Raw genomic sequence first — 19,944 nt, forward strand, 5'->3', positions numbered from 1 at the left:
TGAATGAAGTGATTACTTGATATTTGATTATCAAAGATGCAATGATGTTTAAGATGATTTGTTGAAGATGTTTATGTTGTTAATTGCGATTGTTGAATTATATTGATTAATATTATTGTTTTGTGAAATCTCACCCATTCTGCTTGGAAATTTTGCTCTTCGTATGAGTAACTTCCAGGTGATCGAGCTTAGTGTGCAGTGTTGCTGTCGTGAGTGGCCTTACCTCACTGAGTCGTCTAGGTTGCTCTGATACGTAACGGGATGGGGTTTATGTTATGCATGCTTCATTCTTTTACGTGTTCATTTATGATGACTAACTGGATTTTATGAGATGTTTTAATGAGGCCTGCGTGCCAAGACTTTTTAATGATTTGAATTTAATTCCGCTGCAGTTTTGTCGATGAAGGATAAATTATTATTTATTTATGTTTTAAGGTTTTTAAGAATGTGATATCCCGTTATTTGATGATTACTCTGATAATATGTTGAAATTTTTATATTGGGAAAAACGGGGTGTTACAGATGTCATCTTGATGATGTCATGTAGCTTAGAGATAGATATTGATCCTTTAGATATTCTTTTTCCTCAAAAAAATTTAATGGATCGAAAAAGCCACATGAGGGCCCAAAGATGATTTTATTCTTTTTGCTTCCAACACATGTGCAATAATATAATTTATTTCCTTTGTTTCTTTGTCCTTTAATGCATTTTCAAGAACCTTGATTTCTTTCCTCTTTAAGTGAGACAAAAGAGAATATTTGCTTTGGTCTTGATCTTAATTATGTATATCTTGACAATTGGCCAAAAAGCTCATATTTGTTCATATCCATATTCAATAAAGATTTTGTTATCCCTTGTGAGGCCAGAACGTTCTTTTGCTTTTACTAAACATTCTCATGAAACATTTCTCACAAAATTCATTTGTAGATAACAATATAAATCAAAGTAAATATGTTTGTTATCTTTAAAAATCAATAAAGGATTTTTCTTTCAACAATTTAAACTTTCATTATGTTTTAATTTACGTCAAATATGTTCATTTATTCAATAAAATAACCAAAGATATTTTTTTCGGATCACGAAATCTGGATTTGCCTAGGGCGTATGTGTGTTCCAGAAATCGAAATCCGGAATACCTCAACATATAATTCTTTTGTATGGACCACATTGCACCAGGAGTTTATGTGGTCCACAACATCCAATGACCTTTATAAATACATCCTTTCCGGTTTTCAGCTTCAATACCATCAAAACACACAAACACACCAAAGAAAACCATGCAAATTTTTGTCATTAAGCTGAGGATCTTTCTCATGCGGTCGCAAATAGATGAGTTATCTCTCTATTTGACTGCATGATAAAGATCATCAGCATGCTGTCAAAAATACAAACAAGCACACCAAAGAGACCATGCAAATTTTTGTCATTGTGTTGAGGATCTTTCTCACACTGTTTTAAATATATAGATCTCTATATAACGGCATGATGAAGATCCTCAGCATGCTGTCAAAAATATATAGATATTCATTGATGCCTCCTTGATAGAGAGATAACTCAAAAATATTAAGATGTTGCTATGAGTTAGATCTTGTTGTCTGTCAGATAAATAAGTCATTTGACAAGGCAACATGATCTAACTCAAAGAAATCATCTTGAAAACACCTTCCCAAAAGATTCATCATTTCTATCATTATGGTTTTTTTAACTGTTTATTTGTCTAATGTTGCTTCAATTTATGTTATGTACCTATGTTCTATTTTTTTCAAGGCATTTGCAACGAAAACGATCCAAAACAAAAGGGTCTTATGCAGTTCGGACTTTAAAATCCGGAATAGCTTCATGCATTCCAGATTATAAAATCCGGAAACCCTCAGTAACATTTTGGCCGGTGACGTTTCACCAAAGGTTATGCCGGTTAGTGGAGTTTTAATACGTTTTTTTGGACGGTTTTGAATGAAAAACACGTTTTCCTTGACTTCCAAATTACCTATGACTTGTTTTAGGCTATAAAAAGGCTTGGATCTTCAACATTTTCCTTCATTCTTCTTCACCCTCCTTTCTTACATTTTCTTCAAAAAAAAAATTAGTTTTTTAGGTAGATTTTAGGAGTGTTGGTGGTGTCATTGTCATTGTTGACCGCTCATACGACCCCTGCAATTGCATTGCAGCTTATGCGGGGGTCGTATAACGGTCAACAAAGACCCTTGACATCAAAGAAAGACAAAAAATATTCATATCGTATTTGTCCGAATTATATATTCTGGAAACACTAACAATCTGGTCCGGATTACGTAATCCGGATCAGGGGTATTTATGGAATTTTTGTAGGGCACGCGAGAAGGCAACAGGGTGAAAAAAGTAATAGTCTAAATACTATTCAGACTATATATTTTTCCACCCTACTCTCTTGTCGCACATCCTATTCAATTCAATTCAAAAATATCTACGTTTGAATTATATAATCCGAACATATTTTTAGAATTTTTAAATTATATATACGTAAACGTGTTTAACGAGATTTTCAATCAGCTTTTTAAAGTAGTGATATATATTATTAACATGACATAAGTGAAAATGAAAAAAATAAAATAAAAACATAAACTTAAAGAGACATGATACAACTATATATCATCACATGTCTGTTTCTTGTTTACGGTAATGTTTCTGAATTATGCGTTCTCACTGCTCACTTCCATTAATGTTGAAATTATTAAAATACTTTGGAATTTTTCTCATGAATGAATTTATAATACTCTGAATTATGAAATTTAATAAATATGTTCTTAGTGTAAAATTACCGGAAGAAGTACTCACATTTAGGACCGACGCTTCTTGAATAGGATTACATCTCCTAGAATCTTTACTTTTAGGCAGTAAGGAGAAGTTCTTGTATTTAATGAACAACACACTTTTTTTTTTGACAAGATGAGCAACACACTTTAAATATGATTACTTCTGGTCTTTTATATTTAGTATGTAAATATCTTTTATACTGATTGAGAGATTACCATTACGATTCGGTATTATCTTGAGAGTCAAGATACTTTTGTATATATACATAATTATGTATATATGTACATATACAAGAGTGTTGACTATCACGACGTTAATATCTTGACTATATTACCAAATCATAATCATAACGGTAATCTCTCAAAAACCCAAAGAAATAACTTGTAGGCGTACATCCAATCATATTTCACACTAACTTGCCAGCCAAGTCATAGTATTTCTTCTTAAAACCTGATTGTGGCAAGATGGTGAAATATAGGTAAACAACTTTTTGCATTGTTAGTATGCAGTTAGTTATTAAGCTCGTGAATGATATATTATGAAGTTTAAAATTTCACTGTATTTTCCATATGAATATATTTCTTGTTGAAACTTGACTATGGCAATATTATCAAATATAATTAGACGGTAAAATTTTGCTGCATTGGTTGGTGTATAACATAAGTGATATACAATGAACACTTCAGTTAAAAAAATGGATTTCGTTATATCTGTTTTTGGATTTGTTTATGGACATTTGAACATGTTAAATGATGATGATGATGATAGTGTGCTTTCTTATTTGACAAAATTGAAAAACTGGTAGTCAAGATCATATTGGGAATACATTTTTGTGAAGCAGACTGTGTTTTATTTGTGACAGAATTACAATGTCATTCCTTATGACGAGAAAGTGATGGATGGGTTTTATGATGTCTAATAGTTAGGTTGTTTGACTTCATTAATCGCAACTTATACATCGATCCTGGAATGATCCAAAAAAGATTAATAAGCTGATGAATGAGGATTACCACAAGAAAAGGAAGGAATCTTGAAGAGACTCTTATGTCATCTTAGAAATCGTGATTGTGCCTAATACAACCCCACACAATCGGGTTATGAGGTAAGGATCGCCCCCACTTATAAACACATTATCAGGACATCTCCTATTCGATGTGGGATTCTTGGCATTTTAAAACGTTTTCAATTTGTGGAAACATTTGTGTCTATCATTACTGAACTTGAGTTTTTTTTTTCTTGATCAAGTATCAAGTATGTATACTTGTTAGTGATTATTATGATCATTTTCTCCTGAAAGCTAATTTGACTATTGGCACGGATTGGGATTGCAATCTCATCAACACGTGATAGTTTTAGTTTGTAATTGGGATTTTTCTTTTATCTTAGTTTTGTGCATTGATGTTTATAATTCATATTTTATGATTGTCAAAGCAGACCAAGGTCCTATCATTCCTTAGGAATTCCACAATGCCTTCGTGATCCAAGAATTTCAACAACTATATATGTAAAAACAACCAATAAAAATAATCTCCACCTAGAACAAGTAAATATGGACAAGAATTTTATAATGTGATAACATTAAAAGCTTTAGCATAGGACAGTCCATTTGTATCAAGTTACTATTATCAAGCTTTTGTGAGTTCCTATTAAAGAACTTAGTCGATACAATGTACAAAAAATTCATATGGTTTTTAATCAACTACATATTCATTAATCGCATATTGTAGAAGTAATATTTGTCATTAAAAAAAAAAACTCGACATTATTTAAAACCATGGTCTTTTTTTGCCTATTCACAAATTTCACTGAGTAAATGTTAATTTGTACGTACTAGTTTGACACTGAGTTATATAATTAAGGGGTTAGTTTAATAGTAAGTTATATAATTGAGGCACTTTTAGCCTTTGTAGCAAAAAATATATATAGTTGAGGAGCTAATTTGCTAGAAAGCGATCTAATTAAGGGGCTAAATTGATAGTAATTTAGATACAAATTAGCATGAGTACCAAGCCTACTCATAATTTCCATTGAGTAAATGTGCAAACCTCTCAACTGTTTGATCAAGTCAAAATAATCTAGCTGGATTAAAACCTTAGATTTTAATAAAATGTAATATTTCAAGGTTGAATTTGATTAATAAGTATTTTCAATTCAATTTTAAATTGCAAATTACTTCTCCTCATCAACTCAACCCTCCAAACCACCTATATTTTAGAGTGCACTTTGAAGTATATAACCATTATCAGCTACGTTTTTCAGCCGATGTGGGACTATTATGTAGTGTCCCTTAATAGTGAATATTATATTTGATGACTATTAAAAGTTCTGAATATTATTTAGTAATTTGGAGAAAAAAAACTATTTAGATTTTGACTTTAATAATACAAAATTAACATCCTTTATACAACCAAACACTCCATTAAACCCTCTGATCAAAGACAAATACCAGTAAAAGACGGCATTCTGCACTGCTAATTCCAAGCTGATAACTTAGTCTGTTCCACGATAGTGCCCACCGAAACAGATTTTTCTTGAAAATCCCTTGATTTTGCTCCTTCCGTATACCAGCAAGCCAAATTGAAGTGTGTTTTAGAACAAAAACTCTTCCACCACGGATTAAACCAGAAAAATTATTCCGGTGAACAACTCTGACATTAGGCAATGAGGCTTCCACACCCAGCCACCTCGCAATATCCATCCACACTTTGGAAAAAAAATGTGCACTCAAAAAATAGGCGACAAAGCCACCACTACACAGTTGAGCCTCCAAAAATCAAGCAAACACCACCACTTCTTTTATCGAAGAAAAATCAGTCAAACAGTTGCGTTATATAATCTTCAGCCACGTATTTACGCTCCTTGTTATAATCTTATATTGCCTGAGCTTACCGAATAAATATCTGACTGATACTCCTTCGAGGCAACTATATGACATACATATTCCTTAAAATGCAGCTCCTCAAACTCTATGACATACATATTCCAATTTTTCAATGGTGAATTTAAAACTGTAATAAATTAGAGAACAAACTCTTGAATACAATAAACCAGAAGTCCATATCAAATTATTATGTCAAAATCTTTCATCCAAGGAGTTCCATCTACCTCTAACAATAGGAAAATTAAGATAACATAGTTTAAAATGAAAAACCAATAAAAAGATGTTAAATAATCCTTCAGCATGAGCTTTTTCCTTTCAACCGCAGCTCCACTTTTGAGTTCTTCATCCTCCTCACTTATATTATCTGATAACAAGTAATGGTAAAGGAAATTTCTAACCCGACTCAGCCTTGGAAGGATCTAGTATATCAGTAATATGTTGAAGAACCAAATCTCCTGACGATATCATGGCATCTAAGAGCTGTCTTTGCTCTCTGTCAAGTTTTGTTGTAGTAAGAATTTTGGCCATGCTAACAACATCAGAAAGTGGTGATCTTATCTCATGAGACATTGTTGCCAACATTTGTTTTGCTCTCATTGTCTCCTCTATTATTACAAGGGATCAAGAAAACAATAATAAGCTTCTTGATATCAAATCAAATTCATTGTAACACTAAAATTCATATATTAAGATTTGGCTTGATTGATTAAACCTGTAATGTGAATGGTTTTATTAAGTTCTGTTTCCTTTGCTTTCTGAACTGCAATTTCTTCCCTTAGCTTTGCCATTTTTTCTCTTTTTCTCACCTGCAATTGTTTTTCAAAATTATAAATATTATTTTCACAAAAACAAGATTGAAATGTATTAGAATTTGGTGAAGACTTATAAGGTTAAGACATCCCCCACTTATAAACACATATTCACGCCCACGACTAGATATCTAAAGAGTGACCTTAGTGGCCTGATATCGGGTCACTCGAGTCACACTTCATAGATCACATTGGATGAGATATTGCTTGTAAATTTGTTTATAATAAGTCGGGGCAGCTCACACCTTACATTGGATGAGTTAAGCCCAACCAAAATTTTAAGACAATGCAAGTAACTTCAAAAAGCAAAATAACAATTTTTACCTGATCGGTTATTTCCATTCCCATATGGTTTACTCCAATTGTTTCTCCTGCCTTGCTAAACACAGGTTCTGCATACAACAAAAATGTCTTTGATCCAAGTAGTTCTGTCTCAAAAGTTATTTCCCTTTTTGCAGGTACTCCTTTCTCCATTACTTCTCTCTTAAAATCTTGAGACTCCTTCACACCTGCTCCCGTGAAAATTTCAACATCCGTTTTTCCTATGAGGTCCTGGAAATTTATGTGCAAGTCAAATAAATCATGAAAAAGAAAGAAAACTCTATTCTAAAGAAATTTCACTACAAATTTTATGCTGCTTTTGGTTTAACTTAAAATCACAATGCAATTCAATCACAACCTTGCAACAAGACCTCCAACAAGAATCATTACCTCCTCTTGTAAACTTGGAAAATGATTATAGATAAAGCGATACCGCAACTCTTTGTCCTGGAATTCATAACGATGGCAAACACAAATTTAGCATTCAAAACGATGAATCAACTAAAATTACAATAAATGAGATATAATGTAACCATTGCACATAACATAAATTTGATATAAGTTGAAAAGATAACAAGTCATTTAGCACTTAAACAAATAACAACAGAAGAAAGAAACTAAATACTCGTTGTAGTATACCTGATGGCCTATAACAACAGGTGCATTTTGAAGTATAAAATGTAAGAAATTATCTGCTCTCTTAAGAATCTGTGACAGTTCCTCCACAGGTGATGATTGTCTTTGAATAGCCTCTATACTTTCTTGCAGCTTTTCCTTTAATATCTCCTCTCTCCTATAACTTGCCTCCAACTGTCTTTCCAATTCGATCGCTCGATGTTTCCAGTAAACAACGGAATCATACTCAGCCTCAATTTCAACTCTTTTGTTTTGAATGACGTCGTTTTCCCTTATTGCAACATAGTCCGATATTGAATCCGGATGTTTTTCTCCACCGTAGCTTCCTTCCTCGAATCTATTATTGTCTTCAAGTATCTCACACTTTTTAAGCTCAACTTCCTCCTTTTGTTTGCTAAGGTTGTCGAGCTCTTCTCGAAGAAGGCAAACTGCATTTGCCTGCTTATACTCCCAATGTTTCACGAGATTAGCTAACTGAGAAGACCCTATATCTGTATAATCTGTAAGCTCCACAATTCTTTGAAAATCAGCTATAATTGGTTCCTCTAAGACTGTTACTTCTTCCAAAATATTTTGATCCATTCCTGGCTAAAGTATTTAAATCCAATTTTCCTTTCTACAATATCTCAACTTCAATGCCATAGCACCAAGAAATACAAAAAAATTAATACACATTCTAACAATTGCAAAAATATATAAAGAATAAATAAATAAAAAATAGATGATTGTTAAAATTAAAATAAAAAACATTTTAAAAATTGAAACTACTTGGTTATCTCAATGTCCTCGTGAGCTTAGCTCAGTTGGTAGGGACAAATGCATAATATATGCAAGGTCTGGGGTTCAAACCCCGGCCACCACCCAAAAAAAAAGATGAATGATCTTAATGGAAAACAATGAAATCCAATTCCATCATCAGAAACAAGTCCATAAATGTAAAACATTCACATATTCAAAAACAGTTACAACATGAATACATTAAAAGCAAACCAATCTTACATGTTATTCTGAATCATCATGAGAGTGAATTGTTGAAAAGCTTCAACATTTAGGAATCAACAAAAAGCTGAATAGTTGATGCTGACAATGTCCAAAAGTTTTTCCATGCAGATCTGAAGAATCTCTTCAACTTAGGAGTCAAAAGCATTCAGTGTAAACAAAACAAGTACTACAAAGGAGAAAGACAGTAGAGAGAGAGAGAGAGAGAAGACAGCATATGCATGCATAAAAAATAGAAAAATTAATAAAAAAAAACAAAAACAAACATGTGCATTAAGAGGTCAAATATGACAAAAATGTAAGCAAGCATGTGCATTAAGATTATTATATGTATACTAGTTGTTTATTAATGGAAACTCCACTTTTGAAGCTATTTATGGTAGCAGGAATTGCATACCAACCAAAGTGAACATACAAAGAAATTGAAACTATATAACATAGTACCTTCTTCAGCTGCCACCAAATGCTAAATTCTGCTGTATTCTCGTCAAGGATTGAAATCTTTGTCAACAAAATAATTATTATTAATGAAATGAAATAAGTATCATTTAACCAAAAATAAAATGTAGCCGGTGTAGTTTGATCTAATTGATAAGGAATCGACTCATATTTTACAAGAACTTGTGTGCTACAATATTTATAGTTTATAATTCATGTGGGTAAATGAGTGCCTTTGTGATATTGTTTAAAGAATTAAAAGAAGTAAGTTTGCATAAAAGAATGTGTACTTTGACAATAATAACATTTTATATTTACATTTTTCATTGTAGAACTCATTAGCAAAATCTTTAAATAAAACTGTACAGCACAAATTATGTTTACTTTGGACGCCTTAAAAAAAGTTCAATGAAATTTTTTTCCATGATGACTTTTGGATGGGGTTTTCGACTCTATTTACTTGTGATCTTTACCACCAAACTGATCTCTACCACCATTAAAATTGCATTATTCTTGTATGATGATTGTTTAATAGACCTCTTAATTTGCTCAATCGATGAGATCGTAATTTTTAATCGGCTTTTTCATAAATGTCACCAATTATGAGGGGGTCTATTGAACAATCATGTTCTTCTATTGAACCTTTCCCTGAAAGAAAATCAGTCCAATAAAGCCCAATTGGATAAGTGGGGCTCTTTAGCCCCCATTTTTGCGGGAAAAAAACCCTATTTGATCGAAATGTATCTTATGATGATGACATAAATATATTAAAACTTAGCTTTCTATTGGTATTTTTTATGGGTCTTATTAACGAGTGTCATAAGGGCGCTCTTTAAGGATTTCTAATAAAGAAATTATTCTTTAAAAAAGTCAAAAACTCCAATTTTCAATGCATCGATTTCATAAACTTTGACAAAAACTTACTATTTAAAGTTACTAAACAATGCCCTAAGGGTACTTGTTAACATTTCCTTTTTTTTATTTATTAAAATCCAACAAAATCTATCTTTCGATCGGTCTTTTTTAGGTTGAGCAATATGAGGTCTTAAACAACAACCATCCTAATTGATTGAGTAAAAGTATAAAATTGATCATCTCAAACATTGGCACAACATTGATAACAAAAAAAATCTCAGTTCAACCTCTATATGTGTTGCCTTGGAGTGTGTTCTTCCTTAAAATTTCATGTTTGATTCTTTGCCGTATCAATTTTAGTGGAGTAGTTTAGCTTATTAAAAAACCATGTAGTTTATCACGATATTCTTACTAACCATAGTAAAGATTTATCATCATAAAGACTAAGATGAGCTATATTGGGCAGAAAATACTATTGAGTTGAAAAGATTGAGAAACAATGGGTGAGCCTATGAGGGAAAAGTGGAAAACATTGAGTTCTAAGAGTTGGGTGTGGAAATTTTTAGTGTCATGAACTCATGATGAACAAGCAAAGCCTAAATACGTTGAGAAGTCACTTAGTATTTTCATAACTAGTAAGAGTGTGATTCAAGGTAACATTCACTTAAGAGATTTGGTGTATCCACTTAAGAGATTTGTCCTGGCGTGTCTTGAAATTCACTAGGAGCTTCTCCAATGAAAGTCTATTTAAGTGAGTTTCATTAAAGATGAGCATGTTTTTTAATTTTTTTCTCCATTAGAGAAATTTGACAAAGTAGCTTAAATAATGTATTGTATCATCATAAATATTTGGTTGTAAAATGGACTATTATTAAAGCAATATTCTTATTTATCGAAAAACAAAGTTGAGTTGGATGCATTGGAAATTTTAGAGGAGATTCAAAGGGAATATACGATAGATGCTACTCTTGACTTTGTTTTTTTGGGATTTAGAAATATATTTTCATTCTACTTCAATTTATATGTTAGGAGAGTAGGTAATCATATGGCCAACGAACTAGCTAGGTTTCCTGTTAGACAACAAGTTGAACAAATTTCTCATATGTTGTTCAATCAATTTGTAGTTTTTTGGTATTGACTTTTGAAGAACATTTGTACATTTTTTACAACAAAGTGGTTGATAAGTTACAATTATGTGATATTTTAAATTTTTAATATGACATGTTTTTTATGTCAAAAAAATTACTCCATTAAAGGGTGGAAATAGTCAAGGGCTTAAAATGAGTCTGCTTCAGATTCAAATCAGTTCATACTTTTTTTAAAAAAATAAAAATAAATAGACCATGTTAAAGTTTTTTAAAAACTCTATAGCTAAAAATATCAGTTTTGTTTTGTCCATATTTTTAATGACATAGTGATTATTATTCGATCAAGTCAGAATAATTTAGCTAGATTAAAAGCTCAGCTTTTTTAAATTATAAAATTAAAATTAAAATCTACAATATTTTAGACAAAATATAGATTAATGAGACAAAAAAAAGCTAATTGGACTAATGATTGTAGAGAGGTGGATAATTTCATTTTAGACAAAAAGATGGAAGTTGTGAAAAGTTAGATTAAATGTTAAGTTGAAAACTTCAACTTCTCATCAACGTAACTCAGTCATCCACCTATGTTTTTTAGTGCACTTTGAAGCATATAACCATTATCAGATACTTCTTTTAGCCGGTATGGGACTATTTCCTAGTGCCCCTTTCTTGCTTCATTAAGCTTTAGAAGAATTTCTACAAAAGAAAAAATCTTTAAAAGATGAAACATGAACGAATATTTTAGCAGCAACTCAAAATCATATTGTAAGGAAGCATTTATCCCATGACTCTTACAATTTTAATCAATCAACACCAAATTTAAAATTATTTTTGAATGAAAGATTCATATATTCATCGGAACCAAAACCAAACTTGAGATTGATTCTATACATACATCGGTTCAATACTGGTCTAATGTAGTTTTAAATTGTTTCTTGGGGTAAATTCTTTTTTGGTTTTGATTTTTGAGGAACATTTGTACATTTTTTACAACAAAGTGGTTGATAAATTTTTTTTTTTTGAATAAACAAAGTGGTTGATAAATTATTGTGTGATACTCCCTCCGTTAAAAAATACATGTCATAGTCTATTACCGTATACATATTAATACACAACTTTGACCATTAATATCTTTAATTATATATAATAAAAATTATAATAAAATTATATTTTGAAAATATTAATCGAGACAAATCAAACAACACCTTACATGATAACATTTGTATTTATATATTAGTTAAAAAATATGATCAAAGTAAGTTATGCGAATAGTGCATATTGTAAAATTACGACATGTATTTTAAAACAAATTAAGTATTTAAAAAAATTTATATGACATACTTTTTATGTCAAAAAATTACTCCATTTAAGGGGCATAAAATGAGTCTACTTCATATTCAAGTCCTACATATTATTCTGAGTCCTTCGTAGTATTCAAAAAAATAAAATCCTTCATATTATTTTGAGTAAAAAAAAAAATCCTTCATATTATTATTTTTGTCAAAATCTCAAAAATGTTTATATTTTTTTAGTTATGTTTATATATTTATTAAAATTCCTTCCCTCAAATTTTTTTCTCTATTAATTTATCTCTTCTTTTTTTAATACCCTCTTACTGCCTATAAAACTATTTAATACCCTCCTCCTGCCTATAAATCTAAGAGTTTTTTTAATTACACCCTGTTTAATCTTGGTTACACTTCAAAATAACAAAATTATCCTTTTATAAAAATTTAATTTTCAAAAAGCCTCTTCCTTTTTCTCGGTTACACCCCAAAACTTCTCTTTAGGTTAAGTAGGTTATATAAACTTAGTTTAAGTAGATCATTTAAATTGAGTTTAATTGTACATACTTAAACTCAGTTTAAGTAAGTCATGTAAACTTAGTTTAAGTGAGTCATGTAAACTGAGTTTAAGTGTACATATTTAAACTCAGTTTAAGTAGGTCGTGTAAACTCAGTTTAAGTCATGTAAACTAAGTTTAAGTGTACATCTAAAAGTTCAACCTTGTCCGATAATTCTACGTAATCTCAATTTAAGTATGTACATGTAAACTTAGTTTAGGTAGGTCATGTAAATTGAGTTTAAGTGTACATACTTAAACTCAGTTTAAGTAAGTCATGTAAACTAAGTTTAAGTAGATTACGTAAACTAAATTTAGATGAACCTACTTAAACTGAATTTAAGTTAACCTCAACAATGTAAAATTCAAACCATTGTACAATACAGTTGAACAAGAAGAAAATTGAAACTAGCATTATTGAAAAAGAAGAAGAAATTCGCAATCGAGTATGGATGAAAAATGTTTTGATTCACTCTTTAATCTTCCGTAACAGAGATTGATTGAACATCAAGTTTGTTTGATCATTTCTGGGTGAAAGAGTGTGGAATTTTAGAGTGACAATGAATGAAATCAAGATATTAAGATAATTTATATAAAAGGGCAATTTTGATATTTTAAAAAACTTATAAGAAAATTTGGGTATAACCAAAAATATATGGGGTGTGAATAGAAAAACTCTAAAACTAATTATTCTTGTTCAATTCAAAATTTAACACACAAATAATAAATAAGACATAAATCATACCTATTTCCAATATACTATATTCTCTTGAAAAATATTTTAAATATCATTCTCGGATATAGAAAAATTAAATTGTATACTATATCAATATGATACTTTTACATGATAGTGATACTAATAAAAAATAAAAATAAAAACTAAACTTTTAAAACAAAAAAAAAAAAACTAAATCTTTTTTTATATTCTGAATTTTTATAGAAAAATATAGAATAATTTTGTAGTTAAAACAGTGTCCCTGATCTATAGAACAGAAGAAATAATAGAAAGTAATAGAGAACTGAGAAGAAGTGATTCTAATTTAGATTGTGATTGTGATTGTGATTTGGGGAAAAATTGAAAAGAAAGAAAACCCTAATTCACGATCAATGAAAAACCCTAGAATCACAATTCAATTCGCACATCAACGTAGATGCTTGTAATCGCTGGTGTATCGTGGGATCTCAATCGATTCCTTCAATTCATATTCACCGCTCTTGTAATCGCTATTGGATTACACACTCTTGTCAAAAACACCGCTTCTAAATACTTCGAAGTCGACGCTAATTTCGAAGGAGATCATCATCCTTCTTCTCCCACCTCCCCAATGCCCGGTGTTCTTAACTCCGATGAGCCTGTTTGTGCTGTTTGTGCTTCTCATGCCACCAAGAAGTGTTCGCGCTGTAAAGGCGTTCGATATTGGTATGATTCTCTTGTTAATTCGTCATTATTGTTATGATTATGATTAGATTCAGTCTTAGTATATTTAAAAATCGTTGCTTTTAGTCCCTAATGACTGGTTTTTGTTTAATTCATTATTATTGTGGTTATGTTGATTATTATTAGTTGTTTCCATTTGTTTTTTTGGTTAATTGATTATTGTGATATTAGGAATTATAATGATTGATGTTTTTTTTATATGATTAAATAGAGAAAGAAAAAAAGGAACTGAATTTAGTTGTTTTGATTGTTTTAGGTTATTGGTACCCTTTTTATTTCATCATTATTATGATTGTGATTGTGATGATTATTAGTTTTTTTGCTTTGTTTATTTGATTGTTATGATTAGGAATTAGGATTTGTAATGATGATTGTGTTTGTTTTATAGAAAGCAAAAAAGGAACTGAATTTAGTTGTTTTTTTGGTTGTGTTAGAATACTAGTGCCCTTAATTCATCATTATTATGATGATTATGATTAGTTGGTTTGGTTATGTGTTTTTAATTAATTAGGAATTAGGATTTGCAATGATGTTTATGTTTGTTTTTAAAATTTAAGATCTGAATTTACTTTGGCTGTGTGTGTTGTGTTGGTTTTCCAGCACAACAAAATGTCAACAGTCACATTGGAATTCCGGGCATAAGGAGAAATGCAAAAGTAATAGTGGTGCCAATGTATTTAACTCGGCTTCAAATGGGGCAACTAATGGTGGGTTTAAGGCTTCTGCTGCTGGGGGTAAAGGATCAAATTTGATTGCACTGGTACCTGGTGGTTACAGTACTTCGAGGCCTATCAAGAAGCCTAAAGATGTAATTTTCTTTTATTGATGTTTTGACAATTTCTTTTTATGTTTTATTATCTCTTGTTGTCGAAGGTGAAGTGCATCCTTGAGGATGTTTTACTGCCTTGAGGAGAGATGCCAAAGAGCACACACTTAAGTGAAGAATAGTACACTCGAATACTTTCAACTATTTTCTGCTTTATGTAGTTAGCACTTGAGATAGTAAAAATAAACATATTATGACTTTCAATTCGTAATAATCCAAATTATTGGCAAATAAGCTGTCTGAACTTTGAAGACTAAAAAACTAGTTTGTCTTTCAATATTCTCCTTATTTTACTGTGGAAAGCAGCGTGATTAGAAAGTTAGATGACTGAGCTTTTAGGAAATTTTCTTTTTGTTATCAATAAAACACCAGAGGCACGTCCTTTCCCTAAAGGTGCAGCTCCTTAACCAACATGAGGTTTCCAACCCTTTCTGGTTCCTTTCCTTGGTGACTGTCTATATTTTGTTTATAGGGTTAAATCTTGTAAGGTCTCTCTCTCTTGTATGCCAAAATTACAAACATTGTGCTTTTCAGGTTCTTTTTCCTTATCATGAATTTGTTAAACTATTTAACTGGGACAACCCGGGATTTCCTCCTTGTGGACTCTTGAATTGTGGAAACAGGTTTGCTCTTCTCATAATCGAACTTTAGCTTTATTATAATATCATTATTAACTGAGATATGAGGGTACATGGAAATATTTACTTTTCTTTTCTTTGTAGTTGTTTCGCGAATGTGGTTCTTCAGTGTCTCTCATTCACAAGGCCACTTGTTGCCTACTTGTTGGAGAAGGGCCACCGAAATGAATGTAATTTCTTAATTTAACTTCTTTTTTTTTTCATAATGGATGTTAACTATATTACTAGTGCTTATGTTTGTTGATGGTGTTTTTTCAGGCACTTGCAATGATTGGTGCTTTCTATGTGAGTTTGAAAGTCATGTTGAAAGAGCAAGGCTAAGTTCACAGGCGTTTTCTCCAATGAATATTCTCTCTCGTTTGCCTAATATCGGTGGTACTTTAGGTTATGGAAGACAAGAGGATGCTCACGAGTTCATGAGGTTTGTTTTTGTCGCAACATTACCATTTCAATCTTTGTAGTGGATTGGACATCGACTGTCTGGGAAGAATGCCTATTCCATATTTAGTTTTGGAAGATCTAAAAGTTGTATTTTTTCAATATTTTTTTAGGTTTTCAATTGATACTATGCAATCTGTTTGCCTTGATGAATTTGGTGGAGAAAAAGCTGTCCCTTCTAACCTTCAGGAGACAACCATTATCCAACACATTTTTGGTGGTCGCCTTCAATCTGAGGTTAGACATCTAGTCTGACTAAAATTAACAGTTTGTTGTTGGAAAGCATGGTTTGCTGTTATTACATTACATCTATAATAAAATAGAGGCTAAAGGTTATGCTCTCCAGGGTTATTAAAGGGAATTGGCGTTGTTTTTCTTTCCTTCCCACATTTAACTTAAGAAGTTAGTCAAGCCCAATTGCCAAGATTTGATACTATGCAATCTTTATGGATCAGTCTTTAACCTAAGATATAAATTTTAGATTTTTTTTCAGTCTGATTATCAATTTCCACCATTTGCTTCTGTCTTAATCTTCTGTTTTTATTATTGTGAAACTAAATAGGTTATTTGCACAAAGTGTGATAAGACTTCAAATCAGTATGAAAGTATGATGGACTTGACAGTTGAAATTCATGGAGATGCTGCCTCGTTGGAGGAATGTCTAGATCAGTTTACTGTTAAAGAGTGGCTTGATGGGGAAAATATGTATAAATGCGAGGGGTAAGGTTATCTATCCTATTTAGTTATACAATAACCGGTCTTTTTATTAATTGAATGTAGAGGACATCATGAGGATTTCATCTTATTAGTGGAATTTATTTTTTGTCAATGAAAATAGAATTCAAACACTTACCTTTGATGATGTATTTTGCTGTCTTTTAACATGTTATGCTGCTGTTTGGCAGGTGTCAGGACTATGTAAAGGCGTGGAAACGTCTTACTGTAAAATGTGCTCCAAATATTCTTACAATTGCCTTGAAAAGATTTCAGGTCCGATTAATTTGATATCTATAGGCATTCTTCAGTCATATAATTTCTAGTTCTTCCCCTTTGTGCTAAATGTGATATAAAATATAAATTATAAAGCACGGACACTTCTCGGATTAGATGTGTCCCAATGTCGGACACGACACTTGTAATTACACTGAATAATGTAGTTTTCTCAAATTATTAGCAGTGTCGGCGTGTCAGTGTCGTGTCCGGTGTCTGTATCCGTATCCGTGCTTCATAAAATAGCTAATGCAGCATGATTATAACTATATATAATGTTAATTGCACTTCCATATTTTTCCTGTTAATAATAGAAGCTTGAAACTTCAGGCTTACGTGAACTTTCTTTGTCAAATTTTCTCATGTTTTTTTCTTCTTCTTGGGGTGTTGTACATGCAGAGTGGGAGGTTTGGAAAACTTAACAAGAGAGTAGCCTTCCCTGAGACTTTAAATCTTAGCCCTTACATGAGTGAAGCTGGAGATGGATCTGATATCTATAATTTATATGCTGTTGTAGTCCATATTGATATGCTAAATGCTTCATTTTTTGGTCATTACATCTGCTACATCAAGGATTTCCGGGGAAACTGGTATAGGATTGATGACTCAAAGGTAGATTTCTGTCTCCCAATGAATCTTTTTAGTATTTTTCTTTTTGGTTGCGGTGTACTTTTTAGCTTTTGAACTTTCAGTATCCTCATTTGTGTTGCACTACATTTCTAAGGTTGTTTGTGTGGAATTGGAGGAGGTGCTTTCTCAGGGAGCATACATGCTGTTGTATAGAAGGTATCCTTCCCTCAAAATTTTCTTTGGTTTACTTGTCGAACCCCTTGCCTAGGTGATATATTCAGTTTTTTAACTTTAAACATTTAATAATTTGCTCAGATAATTTTAGATTGAATGTTTAGTTTTGTGTTCCAATATATACTGCATTTGCTCTGACCTTCAAATTTTATAACTTAGAAATTGTTTTCCACCTATTTGAATAACTTACTGTTATCTGGTGTTTGTTTAAAGAATGGTTACGAGATTTGATGTTGGGAAGATGCATCATTCATGTAACTTTTTTAACTTTAACAGTAATTTGTGCCGATTACTCTGAGTGAAATGGCAAGTAATTCTTGTTATCTGGTGTTTGTTTAAAGAAGGGTCATGTTAACTTGTGCCCTTAGGGCACATGTTAAACATTAATTTCATTCCATTAATGGTAAGAATTTAATGAAAAAATTAATATTAAAAATTTTGAGCAATAAATTATCACAATTTCCAATACATAATTTCTATTAGTGGAATTCTTAACATTTGCCCTAAGGGCACAAGTTAACATTTCCCTTTAAAGAATGGTTACGAGATTTGATGTGGGAAGATGCATCATTCATGTAACTTTTTTAATAGTAATTTGTGCCGATTACTGAGTGAAATGGCAAGTAATTCTTGTTTTGATCCTGGACAGGTGTACTGCCCGACCATCAAGCCTTCAAATTCAAACTACTGAATCTTCAGGGAAAGTAGAAGAGCGAACAGTGGAAGTGGAACCTGGCAAAACTGAACAAGCTGAATGCCTCTCAAATGTGAAGGCTTTGGTTTGCAATAGAGATTGTGAGGTTTCACCGTCTGATATTAGTCCAGAATCAAAGGTTTCTTCTGGTGATGAATATGAGTCCTCCATTGAATTGAACTCAGAAGCTAAAAGAGAGCAGTCTGAGGACACACTCTCAAACGTGAAGGTGTTGGCTTGCAGTAGAGATTGTGAGATTTCACCATCTGATATTAGTCAAGAATTGAAGGTTTCTTCTGGTTATGAATACGAGTCCTCCGTTCAATTGAACTCTGAAGCTAAAAGAGAGCAGTCTGCGGACACACTCTCAAATGTGAAGGCTTTGGCTTGCCGTAGAGGTTGTGAGGTTTTACCATCTGATATTAGTCCAGAATTGAAGGTTTCTTCCGGCTATGATTACGAGTCTTCTGTTGAAGTGAACTCAGAAGCTAAAAGAGAGCAGTCTGAGGACACAAACATGATTGATATTGAGTCAACTGATAATGGTAATGACATTTCTTATAGTGCTGTTGATGAATCTTCTTATTTACCCATTTCTCATGTTGTCGAAAATTTGATGGATGTGGATATGGGAAGACCTATAGAAGAGACTTCAGGCTGCGCCCAAGATCAAGATGATACTGGTGTGGCTGGATCTTGTCCTTCTCCAGGTTTACCAAATGATTTTTCTTTCTTGGATAAGCATTCTTCTGTTTCAATAGATTATCGAAATGTGGAGGAAGATTTGGAAGATACAGACGCGGTTAAATGCAAGTTGCTAACAGCTAACAATGATGCATATTATGGCAATGGATATGTTAGTGCAAACCTATCTGCTACTCCACATGAAGATACTGGTACTCTATTTTCCAGTGGTGCTTCCTTTCCCACAGAAAAGGACAGAGGAAATGGAATTAAGAAAGTGGAAATATCAGCGGATAAGTTAATAATGTAGGTCTAGTTTTTTAAATTTAAATTCTTCATATCATTTATATCCCATCATCGGAAAGAGGTGGTGAGTTGGGAAATTTTTTTCTGGGGTTTCTTAATTTGTGGAAACCTTGGATCTCATTTTAACTTTTCTAGATGGATTATCTAATTTAATTAATTACACTGATAGAGCATAATTCCTTGGTCCTTATTTGCCTTCATTCTGTACATAAAGAAAAGCATAATTTTTATTTTGTTTTTATTTTGCTGCATAGATCTATTGTTTTACTGTTGACTTTCTAATCTAGTTTCATTATTAAGAAATTGTTTCTGGTACAGAATACTTTGGCCTGATACTATGATTGTACAAATTCATGCACAGGTTCACAATTTGAAGAACAGTGGGCAACTGCAAGATTTCCACATTTTTTTGCCATATATTATTATAGCAGGAGTCAATTCTTTTATGATTTGTAAAAACTA

At 31.8% G+C, this 19,944-nt stretch overlaps 2 protein-coding genes across 2 annotated transcripts; one reads left to right on the forward strand and one right to left on the reverse strand.

Moving 5' to 3' along the window:
* Positions 1-5,825: 5,825 nt before the first annotated feature.
* Positions 5,826-8,694, reverse strand: LOC25481969 (histidine kinase 5). The gene is made up of 6 exons (XM_013610394.3): positions 8,441-8,694; positions 7,445-8,071; positions 7,196-7,252; positions 6,809-7,036; positions 6,388-6,481; positions 5,826-6,280 (listed from the first exon to the last, which is right to left on the reverse strand). Exons 2-6 carry the CDS (start codon positions 8,021-8,023, stop codon positions 6,069-6,071), a joined length of 1,170 nt encoding a protein of 389 aa, XP_013465848.1. The 5' UTR covers positions 8,024-8,071; positions 8,441-8,694; the 3' UTR covers positions 5,826-6,068.
* A 4,937-nt stretch (positions 8,695-13,631) lies between these two features.
* On the forward strand, positions 13,632-19,735 carry LOC25481970 (ubiquitin carboxyl-terminal hydrolase 18). The gene is made up of 11 exons (XM_013610395.3): positions 13,632-14,084; positions 14,703-14,910; positions 15,463-15,551; positions 15,651-15,736; positions 15,825-15,987; positions 16,118-16,241; positions 16,567-16,724; positions 16,910-16,994; positions 17,394-17,606; positions 17,719-17,780; positions 18,448-19,735. Exons 1-11 carry the CDS (start codon positions 13,816-13,818, stop codon positions 19,484-19,486), a joined length of 2,496 nt encoding a protein of 831 aa, XP_013465849.1. The 5' UTR covers positions 13,632-13,815; the 3' UTR covers positions 19,487-19,735.
* Positions 19,736-19,944: the final 209 nt, after the last annotated feature.

This window comes from Medicago truncatula, chromosome 1 (genome assembly GCF_003473485.1).
Source record: "Medicago truncatula cultivar Jemalong A17 chromosome 1, MtrunA17r5.0-ANR, whole genome shotgun sequence".
NCBI lineage: Eukaryota > Viridiplantae > Streptophyta > Magnoliopsida > Fabales > Fabaceae > Medicago > Medicago truncatula.

Coding starts and splice junctions, on each gene's coding strand:
- LOC25481969 (XM_013610394.3), bottom strand. CDS start 8,023: ATGGATCAAAATATTTTGGAAGAAGTAACAGTCTTAGAGGAACCAATT. Junction 7,253..7,444: donor CTGTTGTTATAGGCCATCAG/GTATACTACAAC, acceptor TATGAATTCCAG/GACAAAGAGTTGCGGTATCG. Junction 6,482..6,808: donor GAATGGAAATAACCGATCAG/GTAAAAATTGTT, acceptor AAACAATTGCAG/GTGAGAAAAAGAGAAAAAAT.
- LOC25481970 (XM_013610395.3), top strand. CDS start 13,816: ATGCTTGTAATCGCTGGTGTATCGTGGGATCTCAATCGATTCCTTCAA. Junction 15,737..15,824: donor GAAGGGCCACCGAAATGAAT/GTAATTTCTTAA, acceptor GTGTTTTTTCAG/GCACTTGCAATGATTGGTGC. Junction 17,781..18,447: donor TACATGCTGTTGTATAGAAG/GTATCCTTCCCT, acceptor GATCCTGGACAG/GTGTACTGCCCGACCATCAA.